Genomic DNA, 23,709 nt, shown 5'->3' with positions numbered 1-23,709 from the left:
GAAGTATGAACACTTCTTGACATTTCCTAAAGCTTATTTTCATTGATCAGATGAAATTTTTGCTCTCTTCTACTGACAGTCACTGCTGAAATCTATTTTTTTTTACTACCAGTTCTGCGGGCATGGCTTGGTGGGCGTGGTGTGGCTTAGTGGGTGTGGTTTGGCAGGCGTAGCAGGAGAAGGATACTGCAAAATCTCCATTCTCTCGCCACTCCTGGGGGAAAGATAATTCAAAATCTCCATTCCCGTCCCACTCTGGGGCCAGCCAGAGGTGGTTTTTGGCAGTTCTCTGAACTGCTCAAAATTTCTGGTACTGGTTCTCCAGAACCTGTCATAACCTCCTGGATTTCACCCCTGCAAACAGTAAACAATATCCTTCAGCCATCAGATCTTTTACACTTCTAGTTCAAAATAATAAAATTGCTCTTAAATCTGAAGCCCCTGGGAGTATCTTTCATGTGTTGAAGCTATTCCATATGGTCTATTTTTTTTCTGTCCCGTTTATGGCAAAGAAATAGTTTTGCGGGATGTTGCTGACACTACTGTTTTAAATATGCCCCTTTTTCCTTGCTCTACTTGGTGTCAGCATTCCTCGAATAATCACAGTTTGATTTAAATGTTATGGAACAAAGGCACCAACAAGGAATAAGCTATATTTTAGTTTAAAGTATGTAATATGCTTATTATCCAACATTTATTGTTTGTGAGCCCTGCATGTCAGTGTGATATAGAATTCCTAGGTGGTAATTCTTTATATTAATTTAGCCTGAGTTTTGATAGTTAAAATCAAAGCTCTGCTCTTAATAATGTATCTACTACAGGGAGATATTCTATATGTATATCAGTACATTGCATATACCATACTTTTTGAAATATAAGGCTCACATTTTTCCCTCCTAAAATAGGGTGGAAATGTTGGTATGTCTTATACACCAAATACAGCTATTTTTGGCTTCCCAAAGTCCCGCCCCATGTGTCCCGTTTTTACAAAAAATGGACCCGTTTTTCATAAAAATGGGGCGCGCAGAGAGTTTGGGAGGCTTGCAGAGTGCTCCTGGGGAGGACAAAAATGCCCCCGTTTTTGCAAAAAGGGAATGGGTTACTTAAAAAGTGTATGAGAAAATTTCTTCATGAAAGTATGATGTGTGATGTATGTATGACATAATTGCAATGTAATACAGTGGCCCCCAATGGAGAAAGATTTTTCCGAGGACTGGAGGGGATACAGTTTTGCATGCTGCCTGCATCCCGCAGATGGGGCTTCACTTGTTTGTGCAGCCTGGTGGCTGGCATACTAAGGACCAGTGCCGGTCCACGAACCGGGGATTGGGGACCCCTGATGTAGTATATGGATGATCTTGGGGAAAGATGCTGCCTAAGAAACAATCAGACAAGAGAGATAGGAACCCCCAGTGACTTAAACAGTCAGAGAAAGAAACAGTCAACAGTGTGCTGCAGCTTCCAAAAAAAGACAATGCAGTCCTACACTGCATCAACAGAGGAATAATATCAAGATCATATGATGTTTTAGTACCACTATATACTGCTTTAGTAAGATCAAGGCTGTTGTAGTCCATAGTTTTGTTAACATACTTTGCAAATAAGGTATTCCAGAGTCCTGTTAGATGGTTTCTTTTAATATTATACTTCCAAGAGAAAGATACTTTTATTGGTCTAGGCAGAAAGCCAAGGTATCTTGGAGATCTTGTTTTTTCGGCGTGACCTGCAGAGAAACATTAAATAGCTGTTTTGGTCACTGACTAAATATGTACTTTATATATTCTGATTTTTCCTTTTAATACTAGCATCCATTTCCCCTCCTCCATATATATGATTCCTTTACTTCTCAGTCAGTGTTATTGAATCTATTGGGGACGCTATTGGGGAAGCTACTCATATTGTGGGATGTGTCTATTGTCAATAAGCGTATCAGATAAGAGAGGCAAAAAATCTGGACATTCACCAGATGGCAACGATACAGTATTATTCAGAATTTTGCAGCCCAGTTCTGATTGCCTCATTTTCACTCTTTGGAAATGAAAGACATTGGGCAGGCAATTCTATTTATCTTCATGCAAAAGAATGAAGCAGCAGATTTATTGCATCAAGTGACCAATTGGATAATCTTCTGGGAGTTGAGCTTTTTGTATTAAGAAATCTCATTGAAATATTTATTACCTTCATTTTCTGGCTGGGCTCTTATGTGACTCAGATGGATTTGCAGAAATCCACACTGGCAAAAGAACTTCAATGAACACAGTAGATCTACTTAAGAAATGGGCAGGGGGATGAGCCTTGCCAATGCTTAAATTTTATTTAATGTTTTTATCCGACGGGAGGAGATGTGGATGGTGGGTTTAGTTGATAGTGTTGGAAGAAATGTCCACCTGGGTTCAGTTCCAAGTGGGAAGAAAGACACTGGAAACATGGAGACTGCTTGGAAAGATAGTTTAATGGTGGACAGGACCACATGGTTTGAGGTCCTGGGCAAAAAAGAGGACATGGGTGAGAAAGGGAGAGAGAATTATATCCCCTCTGGGCCCCAGCCTGGAGCTTCCTGTTCCTGTGCAAGAAATGTACTCTGGTTGTCAGACTACCATGGGGCCATGCAGGGGTAACTTCGTAGGTTGTCTTGAGTCCCAGGCCTGGTTGAATCTTGCTGGGTGATGATATAATGAATGGGTTTTGGGCAATTCCTATTATGGTTTAATGGCTTTGTCCTGGTTTGGATCTTGAGTGAGGGCTAATTCTATCATGTCCTGAGGGCCATGTCTTTTGTTTTGTAGATAAGATGGCCCAGCCTTTGTCTAGTAGATAGGTTGAGACCAAAATATTTGCTGGGGGGGTGGCAGGGAGCTGAGGGTCTGAGTTTGTCTTTAGAAACCTGCTTCTCCTTTAGGGAAAATACAATACTCTGCTCTCTCAATACTTCACTTTCCCAGAAGAGGGGTGGGTGCTAACTTCCTACAATAGCCTCTGAGAGTGAGAAAGAAATGTTATTTTTCTCAAAGTAAACTACAATGTTTGTATGATGCTAGGAGGAATTCCATAGAATCAAGAAGTTGCATATGCTTCTTTTTTGGCTATTATATAATGAGGTGGTTGGAACTGTAAAAATGCTGACTAAATTCATTGTTGTGCTTTATTATCAGAGAAGTATAACATTGTCCTCTTCAGGTGCTCAAATTCAAGAATGGGGCTGTTGCCCATTGTATCCCTTTAGTTAGTTAGTAAATTGTTTTGACTTGCTTCTTCCTACACAGAACATCCCAAGCTTTTAAGATCCTTTTTGAAAGCTGAAACCCTATGCACATTTATATGAAAATTATCTGCATTGAAAGCAACATTTCAAAGTCATTCCTCATACATAAACATCCATGAAATTAAATCATGAAAAGTCAGGAATTACGGTGCAGTGGTTAGAATGCAGTATTGCAGGCAAACTCTGCCCACAGCCAGGAGTTCGATTCTGATGGGGCTCAAGGTTGACTCAGCCTTCCATCCTTCCGAGGTTGGTAAAATTGTTCGGAGCAACATTTTGATTCTGTAAACCTCTTAGAGAGTGTCTATAAGTCCAAGTGCTATTGCTATAATATAAATGTCAACATGTATATAGAGTTTAGATGCGTGCTGGTTTTCCAATAAGCAACATTCCATATTATCACACGTTTATAAATTTCCTGTTGCCACATCTTGAAAAACTTAAACTAGAAGCTTTCTAGTTTAATTAATTTCTATTTATATCTTGTATAAAAGAATAAGCCACTTTCCTTCTTATCAACATACAATATCTAGAGACAGAATATCAGATTGAAACCAGAGGCTTTTCTTTTAGGATTACTGGACAAGGAAATTGAAAAAACACATCTGGATCTTTGTTATTGCAGCAAGACTGGAAAGATATATCAAACCCCACAACGAAAGAGTAGATGGAAAAACTAATGGAGTTAGGAGAGATGGCCAAATTAACTGAATATACAAATAAAAAGAATATATCCAGTTTTGTTTCTACTTGGAAACTTCTTCTAGAGTTTGTGCTCAAGACAGAAAAAAATAAATAAATTGAGATTTTGGGATTTGCTGAATAGATAAATTTGTGGTTTTAGAAATGACTAGTATACTAAGTATGTAAAAGTAAAACGTTGAAGCTGTGTCTAATGTTTTTATTCAACTGTGTTGAAAAAAGTTGGAAGTTAACACTTTTTTCTTCTTTTCTCACCACCCCACACTTTTTTTTTTTGTTTACATTTATATCCCGCCCTTCTCCGAAGACTCAGGGCGGCTTACAGTGTATAAGGCAATAGTCTTCTTCACTTCTCTTTTTCCTTTCACCATTTTCATGCTTTCTTTATTTCCATTTGTATTTTATATTATGAAAATTTAGTAAAATTATTAAGAAAAACTTACTAGGGACACGGCAGCCTGTTAATCTGTCTAGCCCAACTATGCTTGTAGCCGTTTTCTGTAGTTTCCAGCTAAGGGCATTCCTTTCCTTGATTAAAGGGCATTCCTTCCCCTTGATTAAAAATGCTGGCGAGAGAGTGTGACAAGTATGAATATGGGCACAACCACACGAGAGGACATTTTTTTGGTCTTCTTGTCGGAACGGATATTGTGCGAAAGACTGAGATCAGCAGCAGCTTTCTTCCCTACTTTAATTATTGCCATATAAGAATTTGCCCATATTTTCCAGATGGTGACACTGTTTCGCTACTGTCTCAGCAAAACTCAGAGCAGGGCGCTGCATTCAGACAGAGATGTATAGAACTAATTGAATAATGTTTATAACAAGAAGACAGTTTGACAAATAGGTGGCCAATTTTTAAACTGTCCATTATTATAGGAAAACAGCTGCCAAAGAATCCTAATCACAAAGCAATAAATAATCCAGATCTCTTTTGGAAGTCTGTTGATCTGGAGGAAGCAGAAAGATGTTACCTGTTCCTGTCAGATTTGAAGAGATATTCAGAAACATAACCAAACTGACCTAAATAAAAACCAAATCTTGAGCATGACTTATAGTTCATTGAGCTTGACTTGTCACTCATGACTTGAGAGTTATGAAGAGATGTTTTTGCTTTAGGAATAAAAACCAGATAAAAACAAAACATTTTCTTTTTCAGTTCCCCTGTAACAATCTGAAGTGAACCGACAACCTCATTTTTCACAGATGGTTAATTCTGTTATTTATATTTCTGTCCTCCGGTGAGTGATTCTTGACATAGTCTCAGGCCTGTCATACAGATCAGAAAGAAGGAACCCACAAACTGGGTTCCCTCTGCTTAAGAGCAAAGCCTAATTTTTAATTTAAAATTTAATAGTAAAACAAAGAACCATCTTTCCTTGGCATCTATGTGGTTGAAGAGGAGACAGTGAAGAATTCTTCAGCTTTTTGCCCAGGCTTTGCTTTTAATTAGGCAAATTGAGTTGCATCTGTGTTCAATTTTTATTTTTCAAGACATGTTAGCTATTTTAAGTACAACATAAGTGGGTTTGTTCTTTCCATTTCTCAAATACCATTTAATATTTAGAAAGATATTTTAAAACACTGGAGACTAATATAATAAGCCCCAGATTTGCAGTTTTATAGCCCTACAAATACACATTTTATTTGCTCAGTCCCTTTTGCATCTGTTGATACTTGACTTTCTCTATCTCAGTTTAAATCTGAAGGTGCATCCTTTACGGTGCTGATTCACAACTCAGGGTATGCATCGAAAAAAATCAGTAGACAAGGCAGTAACAAATATTTGTGCGATAGGCTAAATCATAGTCTTTCAATGTTTAGGAAGGAATGGCAATTAATAGCAGTAGCACTTAGATTTATATACTGCTTCACAGTGCTTTACAACCCTCTCTAAGCGGTTTACAGAGTCAGCATATTGCCCTCAACAATCTGGGTCCTCATTTTACCAGCCTTGGAAGGATGGAAGGCTGAATCAACTTTGAGCTGGTCAGAATCGAACTCGTGACAGTAAGCAGTGAGTTAGCCTGCAATACTGCATTCTGAACACAGTGCCACCACAGCTCCTCAAGTAATGCTTCTTCTCTAGCACCTCCAAACAATGGGAAGATATATTTCTGAAAAACTTTGGAATCTAAAAATATTACCTAAGCAGATTTCTAAACAAATTATGTCAGTATTTTTGTGATGATAACCAGCAACATTGAAGCTTTTCTTAGGGTGTTAGCATAACATTTTTTACTCCTGAATTATTCTTCTCCAGCGTGCCACAATTCCTAAGTATGGCTTGATAGAGAAGAATCTATAATCACTGCATGCAAGGAGGTGTAACGAAATTTGAGAATAAATGCTTGGTTTTGTCTTTCTCAAGAGACTTGCCATTCACAAAATGGTACGCAGCTCTTGGTTCTGAGAATATGGTTACAGAAAATGCAATTACCAATTAATGAGGAAGGATTTGGCTTTTCCAATGTCATCCTGCATACCTATTGTGAAGTATTAAATACTGGGGACCAATAATTGTTGCCCATCTTCCATTTTGGGGAAAATATGGTGACATGGAAGATGGAAAAATTGGATAAAAGTGGGGATATTGACTTTGGATGAACTGATAGATGATGAAGATGAATTTTTAACATATGCTGTGTTAATACCATATATCAGATGTAACCCTGTGGCAACATTTACAGCTACAACATTTGTTCATAACATTATTTGAACCAGCAGAATTTTCACCTTTGTAGATACACAAGATGCTAGAACAACTTGATAATCCTTTAAAACTAAAAAACAAGACAAAAAACACCAACCTATTAGTTTATATGTGTTAACAATAAATAAATTTGATACATATTAAGACATAAATGGAATAAAGAACTAGAGGTTCCTGTATTGCTTATGGGAGAGTGTCTTAACTTCTATGGCAACAGAGTCAGTGGACCTTAAACTATGACTGGTACAACACAAAATACTATTTAGGATTGATTGGTCCTCACTACTTCTGTATAGAAAAAGGTCTGTTTATGGCAGCATTTTGTTGAAGATGTAGTAAGGATCGGGGTGGGTCAAAATTTTTTAGCAAGGGGTTCTGTGCCTGGTTGCTTGGTGGGCGTGGCCTAGTTGTCCTCCTGCACCACTGTGGGGTAAGGGGCGTTTTTGGCCTCCCCAGGCTCCAGCCTCCGGGAGGATGAAAACGGTCTCCTTAAACTTTGGAGGCCCTCTGGAGGGCCTGTTTCTGGCCTTCCTGAACTTCCAGTAGGCCCGTTTTTCACCCTCCCTGAGCCCCCATGCACACCCTGCACTTACCTGCATCCAAAACAGGCCGCATGGGGACTCCTGGGAGGGGAGGGGTGGAGTGGCCGGGGCCAGCGAGGAGTGGGATTTGAGGGTTCTCTGAATGGCACAGAATTTAGATACAGGTTTTCCCAAACCCCTTCGAACCTCCAGCAGCCAACCCGGATAAGGATAATACTTCTTTAAAAACATATTTTTACAATATGCTATACTTAGTAAATTCTCAGAGAAAATAGTGAATTGTATGACTGTGGGACAAAAATGAAGTTTCAGAGGATAATATTATTTTGAATTATATATGTATGACAAAGAAACTGACAACTGGACAATGTAAATGAATTATTTGTGCTATTACTATGGCTAAAAGATTGGTTTTGGAGCTTTGGAAAAATAACTGTATGGTCCCTTCACTCAATGGATTGAGGACCTGATTTTAGATGCCACCTATGAGCGGATTAATTATAGATATAAACTTTGTATGGACAACTATAATAAAATATGGAACTCATTTATGCAAAATATAGTAAATTAAAGGGGAATGATATATGCATATATTAGAAAGAAGCATATATGTACTTTAATATTTATTATAAATAAAATAAAATTATAATTATATTATAAAATATAGAATTGTTTGTTTTTTGTGCTCTCTTGTATTTTTTCATTTTTTCACACAAATGGTCAGAAATGGACTCCACTAAAAAAAAAAATCAAGCATGAAGAAGAGGAAAAATATGTTAAATACCAAGGTTTCCCATTTTTTTCTGTTTCTTAAAAATAAAGCCTGCAGAACAAGTATTCAAGAGGCAAAACTCTAGTAAGGAAAAATTGGCTGCATTTCAGTTAATGTGTTTTTTTTAAAAAAATATTTTGCTCTTAGTGCCTTGTGGAACTTTATTGAATTCTTATGGGTTCTGTGGGAAACAATTCCAAAAATCCTGTTTTTCCTTGAAAAACTGCATTTCTGAGCAAATGTATCTTATTACTTCTGATGATGGATTTTATGGAATTGTAAAAGGAAACATAATCTCACATGAAAAGCCATGTGGAATCTCAGTTTGAATCCATTTCCATGTCTTTGCCAAAGAAGGATGCCTTAGGAATGCTCAGGAATACTTGGTATAGGAAAATATCTACATTTTAGTCACATGCATACTATTGCATGTTGTCAACAGCCCAAACAGAGTCAACAAAGTTATAAAGTCATACTCCTTGGTAAAGAGCCCAAATATCTTGATTTTAATAAATTATAAAATTAAAGGTTCGAATTTGTATATACATTTTAATAAACAATTCATGGGATGCATTGCAACTGACATTAAGCCATTTTATGTAACTGGCTGTATCTTACAAAGGCTGCTAATACTGTGCATTGTAGGTGAGTAATATAAAGTAGTAAATACATTATACAATAAAAGTCAATGACAAAATCCTTGAAAAGTAACATTTAGGTATTTTTCAAACAAGCTTTTCTACGGACCAATTCATACAACCAGTGACCATATTGCATCTGCAGCTAACAGTTCTACTCAGACTGACTTTGTCTTCGTGGAAAATTGGTTGCATCTTCTGGCAGCCAAAGGATAGCTACAGCTTTTGTCTGGGCACAATGATACTTGTGTAGGATTTTCTGATGTGCATTGAGAGTCAAGTATTTCATTTAATAAGAAATATTCATGATGGTTCCCAAATTGAAAGGCACTGCAAACAAGCCTTTTAAGTGCCCGTTGTAATGACGCTCAGGTTTTAAATTAATATGTTCAAAAATCATCAGGAGCTCATTCCTAAAATTTTCTCATAGGTGAATCTGTATTGCAATTGTCCTTGCTGGTATATTAATTAATTATTAAATGGTGACAAAGGGTCTCTTCCAAATTACCATAGACGGGGAAAAATGATCAGGGGCAGTAATAATTTGGATAAGGAGTGAATGTTGAGTGGTTGGGTATATGTTTTTAAATTAAGAACGTATGAATAGAAGACATAAATATGAACTCCTCTACTGAGATATGTAAAGATTCACTGCATTTTCTCATGTTCTGCAAGGATAATCTCACCATCTTTATTCATTGGACATTCATCATAATCCAACAAAGATGGTCTTTGTGCAGAAGCTGCTCTATAAATAAGCACTAAATATACATGCAAAAGCATGTGCAAGAGTGCAGCCATGTTTACTTGAGTAACATTCAAATGTTTAAATGTCTTCTGATGTTTAAGAGAATGCATATCCAAATGCCAGGGTGTGAGGCAAATGACTGAATTGGAACACAACAAATAAACATTATAAAGGACCATTATGTTGTTCAAATGTGGAATCAATCTTATGTTGTCTGTTAACCTCCTCAAGTTGATTCTGCCTATATCCAGTATTCGCTCTTTTTTTATCTCCACCTTTCTGACCTGGCTATCAGATGCCTCCAGACTGATCTCGTTCAATAGGCTATAACGTGAATCCCTATATACAGGTGGTATGCTATACAAAAACTTTGGTCTGTTTAAGCAAACCCTAACCATAACCAATCATTTTCTCTCAGCCTGGTCTTCTTCAAAACTTTATTGTAGTGAGAATAAAATGGAGACTCCTGAGTAAGGGGCCTTCAGCTACTAGAAGAAAGGCAGAATATCAGCCAACCAAAGAAATAAAATAAAGAAACAAACAAAGAAACAAAAAGAGCAGATTTCAGTGATTATTTATTTAAAACCTGCAGTAATACAGGTGCTTCTTCAGTTAGATTTTGAGGGTAAGGACAGCAAAGGATTTCTTTTATATGCATTGCTCAGATAAAGACAACAAGTATATCAGGGGAAGTGTCCAGGAATGTAATGAAAGAATCACCAGTTGTTGAGAATAGCATGCAAACTATTTGCCTATCCTTGGATTTTCTCACCAACCATTGAGGTAAGCTGTTTTTAAACCTGCCACCACTTTATGCTGATACCTACTCTCTAGCCATCAAGATAGCTTTAAATGTTTTTGCTGGCTTGCTTTTGTTTGCAGGTAAAAAAGGTCTATAATCAAAGCAAAGCTATATTCACAAGCGCATTTACTAAAAAAAAAAATTCTGGGGGAGGGGAGGGGTTGTTACCCATGAATAAATGCAGCTCTCTCTTTAAACCAAGTAAGCAGTAAGGTACCCGTGCTGCTGCTGATATCCATGCATGCTTTCAAAAAGTGCTGTGCAAGAGGAAACCAGGACTCCAAAGGGCTGACAAACAGAGGTTGTTAACATCTAAGCAGATTCAGTATCGTTATGCATTTATTTATAGGCCTAATGACATCTGTTCCCTTCTGCAACAATACAGTAGACCTAATTACCTGCTGATAACACAAATTGTTCACTACCCCAGTGGATATGTGCAATATGTAGAAAATAAACAAAAGCTACACTTTCTTCAGACAAAAAGCACCAACTGAAATAAAAAAGAAAATCCAGTCGTTTAAATCATTAAGATTTGAATATAAGCAATCATTTTACCACAAGCTTTTAAGAGTATGAAATGCGGATATTTTTGGGGTGGGTGGAAATAGTGACATTAGGATTATTTAAGATATCTTTCCAGTGAGTTAATGTATACCATTTAATTTCAAATAGTTTTTGAAAATGGGATTCATGGGGTCATGAGGATTGCACATGTGATTCAGATAAATTCCAAATCATGGCCAAATCTGCGATTAAGGTCAAAGAAGATCCATGTGAGGAAAAGTCAATTTGAGCAAGAGTGTTTGTGAGTGCCTCGTGTTTCTGGAGACAGAGGCTTGTTTGCAAAATCTACTGTTTTGTTTCCATAACCACCAAATTGTGGAAGAGAAGGACAGGAGAGCAGAGTCAAGAGACTGACCCATTTCCCCTCTAATCACAGAATATCTTCATAAGGCAGACTTCCAAGTAGAAATCCTTGCCTACAGCAATTTGGAAATCACCAAGTGCTCATTGTAAGCTTTTAAAGAGATCTCTGAATCAAAATATTTTCCAAAGGAGAACACTAGTTGTTTTAATGAAGTACCAACTAACCAAAGTACTTGTTTTACCTTATGCTTGTATTTTATGTAAGAATCCCAACATAATAGATATTAGATATTGCTTGCCAGTTCTGACACTAAAAACAAACAAAAGAGCATGGCTGTATCTCTTTTTGAAACTGAATAGGCTTCACTCTTAGAGGGTTCTACTGTGCCTATATAGTTATCACTTCTGACAAAAAGTAACAAAACATTGATCTTCGTTTTTGCTGCAATTATACAGTTTTGATGCAGGCTTATTCCGGCTTTAGAATAAAGCCTGCATCAAACTGGGCAGCCTCTTTTCATTCTGAGTTAGAGTGATTATTGTCTGAAGTATTGAATGGAGTCTCAAATCAACATTTGTGCCTAAGCACACTTTAAGAAGACAAATTTGTATATTAAAAAACACATACAAGATGTATTACAACTTAGTTCTTTAAATGTATAATACAAGCCATATTTTTATAGCGGATTTAGATTTAGGATGTGGGTCATTTACCTGGAGTTGATGGGCTTAGTGTGGCCATTCATGGGAAGGAGAGAAATGACAAGACTGGTGCAACAGCAACACAATTATTGCCATTTATATATTTGAATCAGAGATTGGATTCAAGTGTGTAAACATGGCATTTGGTTGATGATGCCACCAAGTATCTCCTTCAGGCTTCATCACAATTTGCTGAAGATGATGCAGGAGTTTGTATATCATAAATAAGGATTTTTTGTGTGTGTGTCTGTGAGAAGTTGAAAAGTCACACAGTGATTGGAAGGGACTTGCAATCCTTAAGGTCAGAGTTACAGATCTTGAGGTCCACAGCCTCGTGACACCCATGAAAGGTTGGGTGCAGTTCCTTACAAAAGGGCCTCTAGCATGTCACTTTTAAGCTAACGAAAGGGAAACTGTTAAATATATTGCGGATAATCTTGCAGTTTGATTATCTGTACATTAAATTAATTTAATTTTGTATTTTTGTCCTGGTCTTGCCCACTTTTGTCCTGGCCCCATCATCATTCTGGAGTGCTGGCTCTCCAGCATACTCTTTAAATATGAAATGTGGACCTCATACTCCAACATCTTGTACACCTATGGCTCTAACATTACTTCTTAATGAATGAGATGGAAACTTCGAAAGTTGTACACAGATAGCCTCAGAACTCTATGTTTTATGTTCTTTTACTGTTTCTGAAGAACATTATTTTCCAGCTGGATTTTGTACAGTAACATCACCAAGTGCCTTTTTCAAGTGGTTATTGCAATTAATTGGGCTTGGCTCCCAAAATCAGATTGAATTAATTCCTCTACACTTCAGTTAGACTTTTTTGTCATCCCTGAGTGTGGAAGTAGCACCTCTGAATGCAATGAAAAGATTAGTATGCTTGAGTTCAGCGCAATGGATATCAAAGTTCTTGTACATGGAGCAATTTGACCTGTCCAAATTAATGGCAATCATTTTTTTAAAAAAAAACAACAGACACATACTTCTTTGCTACTGAAATTCTATGATGTGTAGGCTTATTAAGTGTTTTGGATCAATTGATAAGACTTTGTTGTTGTTGATAAAAATAGTATTATCCAGGTAGATTCCATTGGATTCAAACATACAAGGAGATGGAGCAAGATGGAAAATAAAAAGAAACAACCCTGCTGACATTGACTACAAGTAGTCCTTGTTTAGTGACCACAGTTGGGATCAGCAACGCATTAAGCAAAGTAGTTGCTAAGTGAAACTGCAACCATGCTTATGGTCTTACTTCAGTTTCTCTTGCTTTACAGAACTGTGAAGGTCATAAATATGAGGACTTGTTGTAAAGTAACATTTTTTTTATCATGGTCATGACTGCAAGGCAGTCTTTAAACAAGGACTACCTGTATGTAGCATTGTTGCATAGCTGTTAAGCTATGATGCTATTGTACCATTTTCAGTGTATATTTGTAACCTAACATTTGTTATGCTGTTTATCTTTTCTTTAATTAAATAAGCCTACATGTCTATTTATTGCAAGCTGTAGCATTAGGCATTTCTGCCATAGCACCACTATTTTTAAAAAATTAGTCTCTAGGGTAGCATGGGCAATACTGCAGTACTGTAACATCTCTATAAGAGAGAAAATATATATCTGTATATAGAGTTACATTTCCAATTTAACGCAATTCCCTGAGCATTCCTGTTTTCCTTTTTTCTGCAATCAGCTGCTGAATTCTTTGGTTCTTTGTCCTTTCATATGGTGGTCTCCTCCTCCAGATGATGTTGTGTTGTGGCACTTCATTTTCCGTCTCATGAATTTTATAGGGTACATCCAGTGTGTTGCCTTCTGGCTGCTCTAAGGTCACATTAGAACTGGAGATATTTACCTTGGCAACATCTGGTGGACCTGTTGCTCTATGTGGTGTGTGATCTTCAACAGATGTTGCAAGGGTGGGAGTGATGTCCTCTTCAATATCATTAACTGTTGAGTTGCCATGCCCTGTTTCATTAGCATACATACCACAAGACTTGCAACACAGTTTATTATATCCAGGAATGGTACAGTACCGGTGGAGAACTTCCATGCGACAAAACATTGATTTGTCTCCTTTGCAATGTTCTGCTGGAAGAGAAAAATAAATTTAAGTGTATGCTATACATCTGAAACAGAATCAAGTAAACTTGGGTCTTACGGGGCCCTTGCAAAAATAAGGTATTATATGTGCTCTTAACTAAAGCTCTCTCGTGTCTTTTGCAGTGATCTAAAGCTATAAAACAAATCTTATGCATTGATTCAACTTTCAACTGGGAACACAGTGACGATTTCTGAGTGTGTACATTTGTGTGTCCCCAAATGCACACATTAAAATTATACAGCAGGGGTATCAAATTCAAGGTCCAGGGGCCGAATCTGGCTCCCGGGGCCACCCTGGAAACAGCGAAGGACTGGCCTGCGGTGCCTCTCCCAGCAAACACAGAAGGTTGCAGGAGGCAATTGCAGCTGAAAACGGAGCTTGGGAGTGCATTTTCTCTGGCAGAGCACTCAGGCCACCACAGGTGCCCCGGCACAAGTGACATTGAGCTGGCCACACCCACCCTGGTCACGTCCACTCCATCCCCCCGAGGACAAACACAACCCTGATGCGGCCCTCAATGAAGCTGAGTTTGACACCCCTGCTATACAGGATATGTTTAGGCATGATAGTGACTATGTTGTTAGAACCACCTGTCGTCTGGATCACCCTAGTTACATGCTGGGTTTTCCTAAGCTCATGTCAACATCTTGTCTTGACTATGGTACACCAGTGGAATGAAAATTATTTATATAAAATGCAGCTTTCTCATTGACTTTCATGCGTTCTGTTAATCTGACCACAGGAAGTTATTTACTATTTTTGGCCTAGCACAGATCACACGGCCAGCATACCTGCACTTGTCTGACTTCTTATTATTTCATTGTTTTATTACTAACAATTGAAGCAAAATATAAATTGGCAATGATGATATTGAAAGACTCCATTCACTATACTACTTGTCCTAAAAGTTTCAACTAATACCTTCACAAGTCACTGAGAATTATACAATCACTGAGGATGCTAAATCTTCATTGGTCTTTGATGGGGAGGGTAGAGTTTACTGTTTTTCTACAGGTTTCTTGGGCATTGTTTTGGCTATGTAATAACAAGCACTGAACTGAAATTATTCTCTTTTTTCTTTTTCACCCTGACATCAAGATAAATTGCTATCAAAGAAGCAAATTCATGGAGCTTCATCATTTTTGCTTCTGTTATTTTATAATAATAATATATTCCTAAAAGAATCCCTGTGGATTTTAGTCCCCTTTGGGAGTCGTTGTTGACTATAGTGGGTGGTGCTCATCTCCATTTCAAGGCCATTGAGCCAGCACTGTCCAAGATATTTCCATGGTTATGTGGCCAGCATGACATCCTGGAGTACTGTTACATTCCCACCAAAGTGGTACCTATTAATCTATTCACATTTGGATGCTTTCAAACTGCTAGGTTGGCAGGAACCAGGGTGAGGACAGGAACTCACCCTGTTGCATGGTGCTTGGGTTTCGATCTTGGACTGCCCAGCTTTCCAGCTGATAAGCCCAGCATCGTAACCACTGAGTCACTATCTCGCCCCATAATATACCATGCTATTATCAAAAGGGAATATGTACAGAATCTTTCATCTATAAGGAATGCACCATTGTCTGAGTTTCTATACATTGCTAGAATGTTACCAGGTAGCCTTCAATCAGTAACTACTTAAAGGTAAAGACCAAGGTAGTTCTCTAAACTGATTGTCTCACTTTCTGAAAAAGGTTGTCCACTACATCATTTTTTAAAGAAGCACTTAACACTATATTTAGATAATTCATGAATCCTCCATTGTAGGAACTGATGCATCAACAGAAGGTAATACAGGTGATCCTCAATTTAGGATTGTAACTAAATTCGGAATTACAAATGAAAGCCATGCCAGTTGTTAAGCATGCCACCATGTGACTGCACCCAATTTGACAATGTTCTTTGCAGTGGTCATTAAGTGAATCACTGTTGTTGTAAGTTAACAAGACAGCTGTTAAGTGAATCCATTGTCCACAATGGGTATTTTTGCCAGAAACCAGAAGTAAACCCCAGTTTCCAGCAAAAAATAAAATAAAAACCATATATAAATTGTCATGTGGTCATGGAAGGGCTAGATTCCATTCAAAGTTCAAATCTGAGTTGTAAGTTTTAAGAACTCGGGAGACAGACTTGTAGAGGTCTGTCATAACTTTGACCAGCTGTTAAGTAACTGGTCATAATACCTGTACATATTTTCATTGTCATGAGGAATTGAACATTTATAAAAACTCCCAAACAAGTTCAAAAACTTCACTTCTTCTGAAAATGAGTATTGTCTTTCTTGCAGGATTCATGCACTTATCTCAACATCTATGTGTGCATAATCAGTCCTTCAAAATGTGGAAAGTTTTAAAAAGAAAACAAGGGAGAGATGTGCTAATGGCATCCCTTTGACTGAAGAGACATTCTGAGGAAGAGAGAGGTTAGCATGAAATGCTAGATGAATAGAGAGATCAAGTGCCTGTGCACGCAGCAAAGTCAACTCTGAGTTTTGCAGCATTATCTGTCCAGATGGGAAGAGAAGGAACCCCTCCATATTGCCATTTAGTGATAATCTTAATTTGGATCCACAGTTAACATGGTATTTAATTTCATACCACATCTGGTTGCAACGTGGCCTTGTTGCTTTAATTATTAATTCATTTTTTGCTACTCTACTGTAAACAAGAACAGGATAGCTCCAGGGATCACATACACTGAAGAAATGTCAGTGTTCCCCACTGCTTTTAAAGCATGAAAAAAAAAATCTTAAACACCCTCGTCTACATAAGAAATCAATATTGATATTGAAACTAGGTTTCTAAGTATGCATTGCAGAGAGAGAATGAGCAATCTGAAAACTAAGTTAAGTAGAAGTAAATGCAGGATGCAGGAAGCACATTTTAAAGGAGGACTGAAATTTCTCATATGGTAGAACATAGCAAGAAAATTTTCAAGTTGCCTCAGTGACAACTATAGGAGCTATGAAGCATAGGGCAATATTCTGATCTAACTCCAGTAATTTCACTATAGTCAGCACAAGAAAAATATCCAATCAGATATCCATACTTTAATTTCTGGGAGAAACATGTGAATTTCTGATGCTTAAACAACCTGGGATATACATGCTACAAATCCTTTCTTATTAAAGTTGTGGGGGGGTGTAGTTTGTGCTGTGTGTGTGTGTGTGTACAAGCTAACTCTTCGCCGTTCTTCTGTGCTCCAGAAGAAAGAAATTTCAAATGCATCTTTGGAAACGTATAACAATCAGGATGGTATGAAAGCATCATCAGGCCACTTAGAAGGAAGCTGCATGCAGATATGGCAGCATAAGGGTTAGGGCAGGAGTCCCCAATGGGTTGGCACCATGGCATGCTAGAAACCAGGCCGCACAAGCAAAGCCCCAAACCGCGGGATGCAGGCAGCACGCAAAACCACGCCCTCTCCGGGATGCAGGCAGCACGCAAAACCACGCCCCCTCCGGTCCACGAAAAAACCTTTCTCCATGGAACCTGGTGACTGAAAGGACCTCTGGGTTAGGGGGCGATAGCCTTTTAACTGCATTGCAAATTACAGCCCACTCTAATTCAAAAATATTCATTGACTTGAGAAAAGATATATAATAGTTCTTTACTCATCCTCTTAAATATAGGGCATGAGTGTGTTTAATTGGCGAACATATCAGTCTAGCATATGTTAATACTTTTACAGATTTAACAGTACAGCAGCATTATGAAACAAAATTAAAGTTCCCAGATATTTATGGGAAATAGATAAATAAATGCCTTTTGTTGCTGTTATTTGATTTTGTGCTGATTTTATAAAATATAATTCCAGTTCAGTTTCACAGGGAAATAATTACTTGAACTCTTTAGGTTAGAGATCACATGTTTTATATATAGAACTATTAATTTAACAACTGTAGAGTTAAATATGTCTAGATATCTAAAAATGGCAAAATAATGACCTATATTTCATTTTTTCCCCCCAAATATATTCAGATCTAATTTTCTAACTAAGCAAAATTTCCAAACTAATTAAAGAAACATTTGGCTTCAAGGTTCCTATTGAAACAGCTTTAGAAAAATGCCTTATTTTCCACATTAAAATATGCGAAATGCGTAGATTAAATACAGAGTCAGGTGAAATGACTCCTATGAAGCTATGAAGATGCATTTCATTTATAATTAAGAGTTTATAGAAAGACATCTTCTTTACTTCCTTAATGAGGGTGGGGTGGGGGTGGTTAGCCATGGAGCATCAACAAGATTTGTGACAGCTTAAAGAGGTAACAAATTCATTTTGGCATCAATCGCTTCCTGGATTGCAAGCCACCTGCATGCACAAAGGCGACCATTAACCTTCTTGGTTCTAAGGTACAAAAGTCTTTAAGCTGTTTGTCTTAAGCTTGTGACTTGTGTATATATATATATCTCAGAATAAATATAGGTGGTTATTCCTCCAACAAAACTGCCAGACCTGCTGAACTTTAATCTTTTATTTTGTAATACGCATGACAGACTGGAAGTTATCTCTTTTAACTCAGCAGTAAGAAAAAAATAGTTATTTGTACAATCACTTTGGTACACATTTCAACTGGCCTGATAGAAAATATTGAACAGCAAACTGAATTGGCACATGTTTAATATTGTGTTAAATACATACAAAACACTGATAAAATATCCCTGATAAACCAAAGTGCATGTAGAACTGCGCACGATGCCCAGGTATCTTATTGCACCATTCTCTAGAGCCACCCATATTGTCAAACATCACTTAACAGTTGTCTATTGAAAGGTAACTAACAGTCATAAGTAAGTTGATAACAGTTATACACCAATTATTTTACATAACAGTATTTAGAGCCAGATAACACGTCTTTGCCTTTTATGTTGCCATGTGTAATTACTAACATGTTGCAGCAGGAAATAATAATAACAGCAAAATTTAAATATGTGATCACATGATAATGACCATTTTGAAGTGCTACATTGCCAAAATCCACAGGGTCGCCTGTGTAAGGTATCTCAAATGTTAGCGGAAAGAGAGCAAGAAAATTGTTATGATACCCCAGGACTAATGCCTTTCTATTCTTTGATATTACATGAGTGGTCCATGGAGAATATATTTTAGGTCTTCAGAACAAAGCCTGCTAAAGGAATAATTTGCAATTAAAGAAATTAAGTGTTTCAAAATACTTTTCTTTATCCAATTTTGTAATGATCCTTTTTCTTTCTCATACATGGACTGTGCAAATTTCTTTCCAGTGTTTAATCATTCAAGTAAAACACTCTGTACATGAATATCAATTCATGATACCAGTACACTGTATTAAAGCTGGAATTGGAGATTAATGCCAATGCAATTAAAGTTTAAGGCATTTTTCTAAACATAGTTTCTTCTTTCCCTAAGCAAAATAAAACAAATCAATAAAAATTGAGGTAATTCTGTAGTTCACACTATTATGCTTGCCAGTTGACACACATCTATAGATCATACACGCACACACTCACGCACGCACACACACAAATAGAAAAATTGAACAGTCAAGCCAAATATGCATATGGTGAAAAAAGACTGATGAATGTAATGATGAATAAAGAATTAATTGCCGAACAACTTTTGACATTACACTGTGTGTCAATGCCATATTGTCTCAACAATATTACAATACTGCACATCACAACTTGTAGCATAAGTACATATTCTGCCATGTTGTTTTTCTAATTGCTTTTTCAAAGGAAAAAAAAAAGAACATAAGGTACACTCTGATAACATTGTGTTTTTCCACTTTTGGAAATAAATATAAACCAAATGAAGATTCCTTTGAAGCATAGTATATAGTAGCAGCAGCATTTGATGGACTATATATAAAAAGAAGTCTCATCTTCCTGAAGAATAAATTTTTCTCATGGTAACAAACACACATTTTAACGCCATTATGACACATGGATTGAGAAGCAATGAGACTATAAAGAAAGATGGAATGGGTGCTTTCATCCTGTTTGAATACCCTGAAAAACATTGACCTACCTAATCTGCCATGAGTTAGAGGACCTTTAGATGAAAGGAAAACCTTAGCACTACAAGTTGTCATTATTGTGATGCGATCACATTCACAATAAGTTGTCAGTTTCACCATCAAACTCAAATCATGAGCCAGTTAAGAGCCTTTTTTCACCATCACTAACCAACAAGCAAACCAACATCAGCTCACTTTTTAGAGGACTTACAACAAACTGCAGATATTCTGCTTCATACACCCAACCCCTTGACGACCTCCACTGCAGCAATGAAGGGCTGCTCAATCTCCAGAGAAGTAAGACATTGGACACTGCAACCCAGTGCAGGGGAAAAAGATTCCTTTCAAGATAAAACTCTGAAGATTCAAGAAAATGTTCCATATAGGAAAAAGAATAGAGCAGAAGGCAAGGTCCACATTTGACGTGGCATGCAGCTAAAAGCAAAGGCAGAATTATAAATGGGTCTTTTACTTGAAGATATTTTCTGGATGGGATAATCTGTGTCCGGTCTTGACAGCCACTGTATCATATAGGTCTTCTTGGATGTATCCGATGAATTTTCTGAAGGAGAAAGAAAGATTTGGGGTGGAAAGGGGAAAAAAATATGAGCACTTTTTGTAGCTTTTAAGGAACAATTTACAATCCAAAAGCTGAATTAATAGCCCCCCTTTCTAATCACAAAAAGGAAAATATTTTAAAAGCCAAAACTATACTTAGAAAAACACCAGTGTTGATGAAGTTAATCATTTAAGCCCGTCTGTTCAGATGTATCACAATGTGGCATGCTTTCAGAAAGGCTAACAGTACAAATGTAGATAGCGAATAGATGTTTTTAGAGAAGTTTACTTCCATTTTAGGATTTCTTCACACATTCTGGCTGCTAGGGGTGCAATTAAAACTTTGAATGTGTACTTTTGAACACGTAGGACAGGGACAGGGGTTGACTAAGGCTTGCAACAACTCTAGGGAGGGCAACTGTGGACCATTGTGCGCCTAGACTGGAAGATATAGAAGTCGAGGAACTAGAACAGACACATAAACACAAAAAAACAGTGAGGAAAAATAAAATGTGATGTTCAATTAATCTCAGTATCTAGTCTCCACTATTAAAGTTTCCAAAATGGTGTGTGATCCTCTGATAGTTCATAGACCAATGTTTCTTAACCTTGGCAGCTTGAAGATGTGTGGACTTTAATTGCCATGGCTGGCAATTTTGGCAATTCTGGGAGTTGAAGTTCACACATCTTTAGTCTGTCAAGGTTGCTATTGCTAACATAGTGTAAGCCGCCCTGAGTCTTCGGAGAAGGGCGGAATATAAATGCAAATTAAAAAAAAAAAAAGGTTGAAAAATATTGTCATTGACAAAGAAGAAACAATGCTTTTAGATTCTCGCCAAGAATGATTCTCAACACTTTGGCTTTCTTTATTATTTCATACTAGCCTACCAGGATTCCCCCCGCCCCCCTGAAATCATCTGCAGTGAGCCCCCCCTCCCCCAAATCAGACTTCTTTAAGAAGTGTTTTTCAAATTTCTTCTCCAGCTGCAATAAAGGTAAAGCTGTTAACACTGGGAATATGGGACAGATTACTCTGACAATACAGAAGTAAAATGGCAAATGTGACTATAGTATCTCTAGAGTTTGTTGGCATTTCACAAAGGAGCCCTCCCAACTTCATCCCTCCCCCTTCCTTGCCTCTCCAGAGGACTCAAGAAGAGTTTTTAAAATGTGTAGACTCACTAGGACATGAAGGTAGCTTGCAGGGTCTTGTTGTTTCTGGCCTATCTTCTTTACAAAAGCCAGTAATATTTTCTCTTGTCTTGCAGAGAACTGGCCTTTCTTGTGTGCCATTACCACAGGTTACAGAACACTGGAGAGCAAAGAAAGAAAAATGGGCTTCTGATTCTCTTTTGTAAATTCCTTTTTCGTTTATATCTTTCATCTTTACACACACACACACACACACACACACACACACTTACTTAGTGCTAACCATCGCACTATTGTTACTCTTCTTCCAACATTCTAAACTTCCGGATGACTCTAAGGACAACATGGAGCCATGTTGTTATATAAACACAACATCTATACATTCCACTTTGCATTTCCAAGATAAAGGAACTGAAGGGCTACAAAGACTTTCCCCCTCGATTTCAGATGAAATTAATGTATAAATTGAACCATGATTCAAATGTCTGCTTACCTGTGACCAGGGTCCAATCCACCACTGTGCAGGGCAAAGTTCCCGATTGCAAACCCTCTTGCCTTCCGGACGATCACTGCTGCAGTATTTGGTATGAACAGAACGGTTTGTGTTGTCGTGCAATGTTTGGATACATCGTACTGAACGCACCTGATATCCTGTTTTCCCACAACTTTTGCTGCAAGGTTCCCAGTCACCTGTCACCCACCTGTTTCAATGAAAAACAATGAAGTCAAATATATAATGGCACCACTATATCCTCCTATCTAGTACGAGTATTTTGAGAGTGAGCATTGTTCAGTCTGAGACTTGCAGAGGAAGAATAGGGGACTGAAGACAGCTCCATGAAAAGCAGAGCTGACAATTGTGATGAAGAACAAAGTGCTGATGAGTAAACCAACTCTTTAAACCTCTCTATACAGGGAAAAGATTGCCCACAAGTGCTCCACACAAGGACTGCAGTATAGTGGTCTCCAGCAGGTTCTAAGTGGTGAGAGATGAGAGAATAGTCATCTTGCTCAAACTACAGTTGGCCCCATGGAAAGGAGATACTAAGTCACAGAAGGAATTGCTTGTTAACTACTTATCAGCTATTAGAAATCTTTGGATCAGCAAGTTTGAAAGCATCAAGTAAATTTGACTTCAATGCTTTAACACAGGGGTATCAAACTCGTGGCCCGTAGGCTGGCTGCATCATGAGCTGGACACACCCATGCCTGGTTTATCGAAGGTGGGGGGGAAAGTCATGATATGTCACGTGATGACTTTATGATGATACGAGTTTGACACCCCTGCTTTAACAAAAGAAAGTTTTAGCTACAAGCCTAAGATATTAAGATAAACAGCAGAAGATTAGTTAACACTTCAATTTTAGAAAGCTACAAATGTACTAAGGGTTCAAATAAGTTTGAAATAAGATTTTGGAATTAATTATAAAGAAGTCTTCCCTTGGGAAAAACCCTTTTTTTCATTTTTTTTAAAGTAATAGGACAATTGAGAAAACTAAAGAATGAATAAACTTGACAAATTTATAAATATATAAAATCCCAATATGCAATATGCAAGTAGTCCTTAACTTGCAACAGTTCATTTGTCCAAAGTTACAACAGCAGTGAAAAAAGTGATTTACAATCATTTTTCACACTTATGGCCACTGCAAATTCAGATGCTTGGCCACTGACTCATATTTATGATGGTTTCAGAGTCCCAGAGTCATGAGATCACCTTTGCAAAGTTAATGGGGGAGCCAGATTCACTTAACAACCGTGTTATTAAATTAACAACTGCAGTGACTCACTTAAAAACTATAGCAAAAAAGGGGGCAAAATTTACTTAAAAATTTTAAGATAAACAACGGCAGAAATTTTGGGTTGAATTGTGGTCATAAGTCGAGGACAACCTGTACTTAGAAATCAGAGCCGGATTTTTCATAGCTCTAAAAAATATGACACCTAAAATAATTCTGCTATTGAACTATCCTAATGTAGGTGCCAGATGCCAGACTTAAGAGAACAGAATTTCCTTCTAGTTTTTTTGACAAATAAGATCATCTATTCATAATATTCTAAAAAAGAAAAGAAAAGGAGAGAGGAGTAGAAGGAGGGAAGAAAGTAGGTAGGAAAGAGTAGAGAAGGAGGGG

General features: G+C 37.5%; 1 protein-coding gene across 2 annotated transcripts in view; it reads right to left on the bottom strand.

The window, feature by feature from the left end:
- Positions 1-9,935: 9,935 nt before the first annotated feature.
- ADAMTS2 (ADAM metallopeptidase with thrombospondin type 1 motif 2) overlaps positions 9,936-23,709 on the bottom strand; it is a 347,966-nt gene continuing 334,192 nt past the window's right edge. Inside the window, exons 19-22 of one of the 2 annotated variants that reach the window (XM_058173814.1) lie at positions 22,071-22,278; positions 21,608-21,737; positions 20,340-20,429; positions 9,936-13,853 (exon numbers count right to left, since the gene is read on the bottom strand). In XM_058173814.1, the coding sequence (XP_058029797.1) occupies positions 13,408-13,853; positions 20,340-20,429; positions 21,608-21,737; positions 22,071-22,278 (874 nt within the window). In that variant the 3' untranslated portion in view covers positions 9,936-13,407. The remainder of the gene's footprint in view (positions 13,854-20,339; positions 20,430-21,607; positions 21,738-22,070; positions 22,279-23,709) is intronic. The other variant, XM_058173815.1, reaches the window with a different exon arrangement.

Source organism: Ahaetulla prasina, chromosome 2, assembly GCF_028640845.1.
Source record: "Ahaetulla prasina isolate Xishuangbanna chromosome 2, ASM2864084v1, whole genome shotgun sequence".
NCBI lineage: Eukaryota > Metazoa > Chordata > Lepidosauria > Squamata > Colubridae > Ahaetulla > Ahaetulla prasina.
This window is presented reverse-complemented; position numbering and strand designations above follow the sequence as displayed.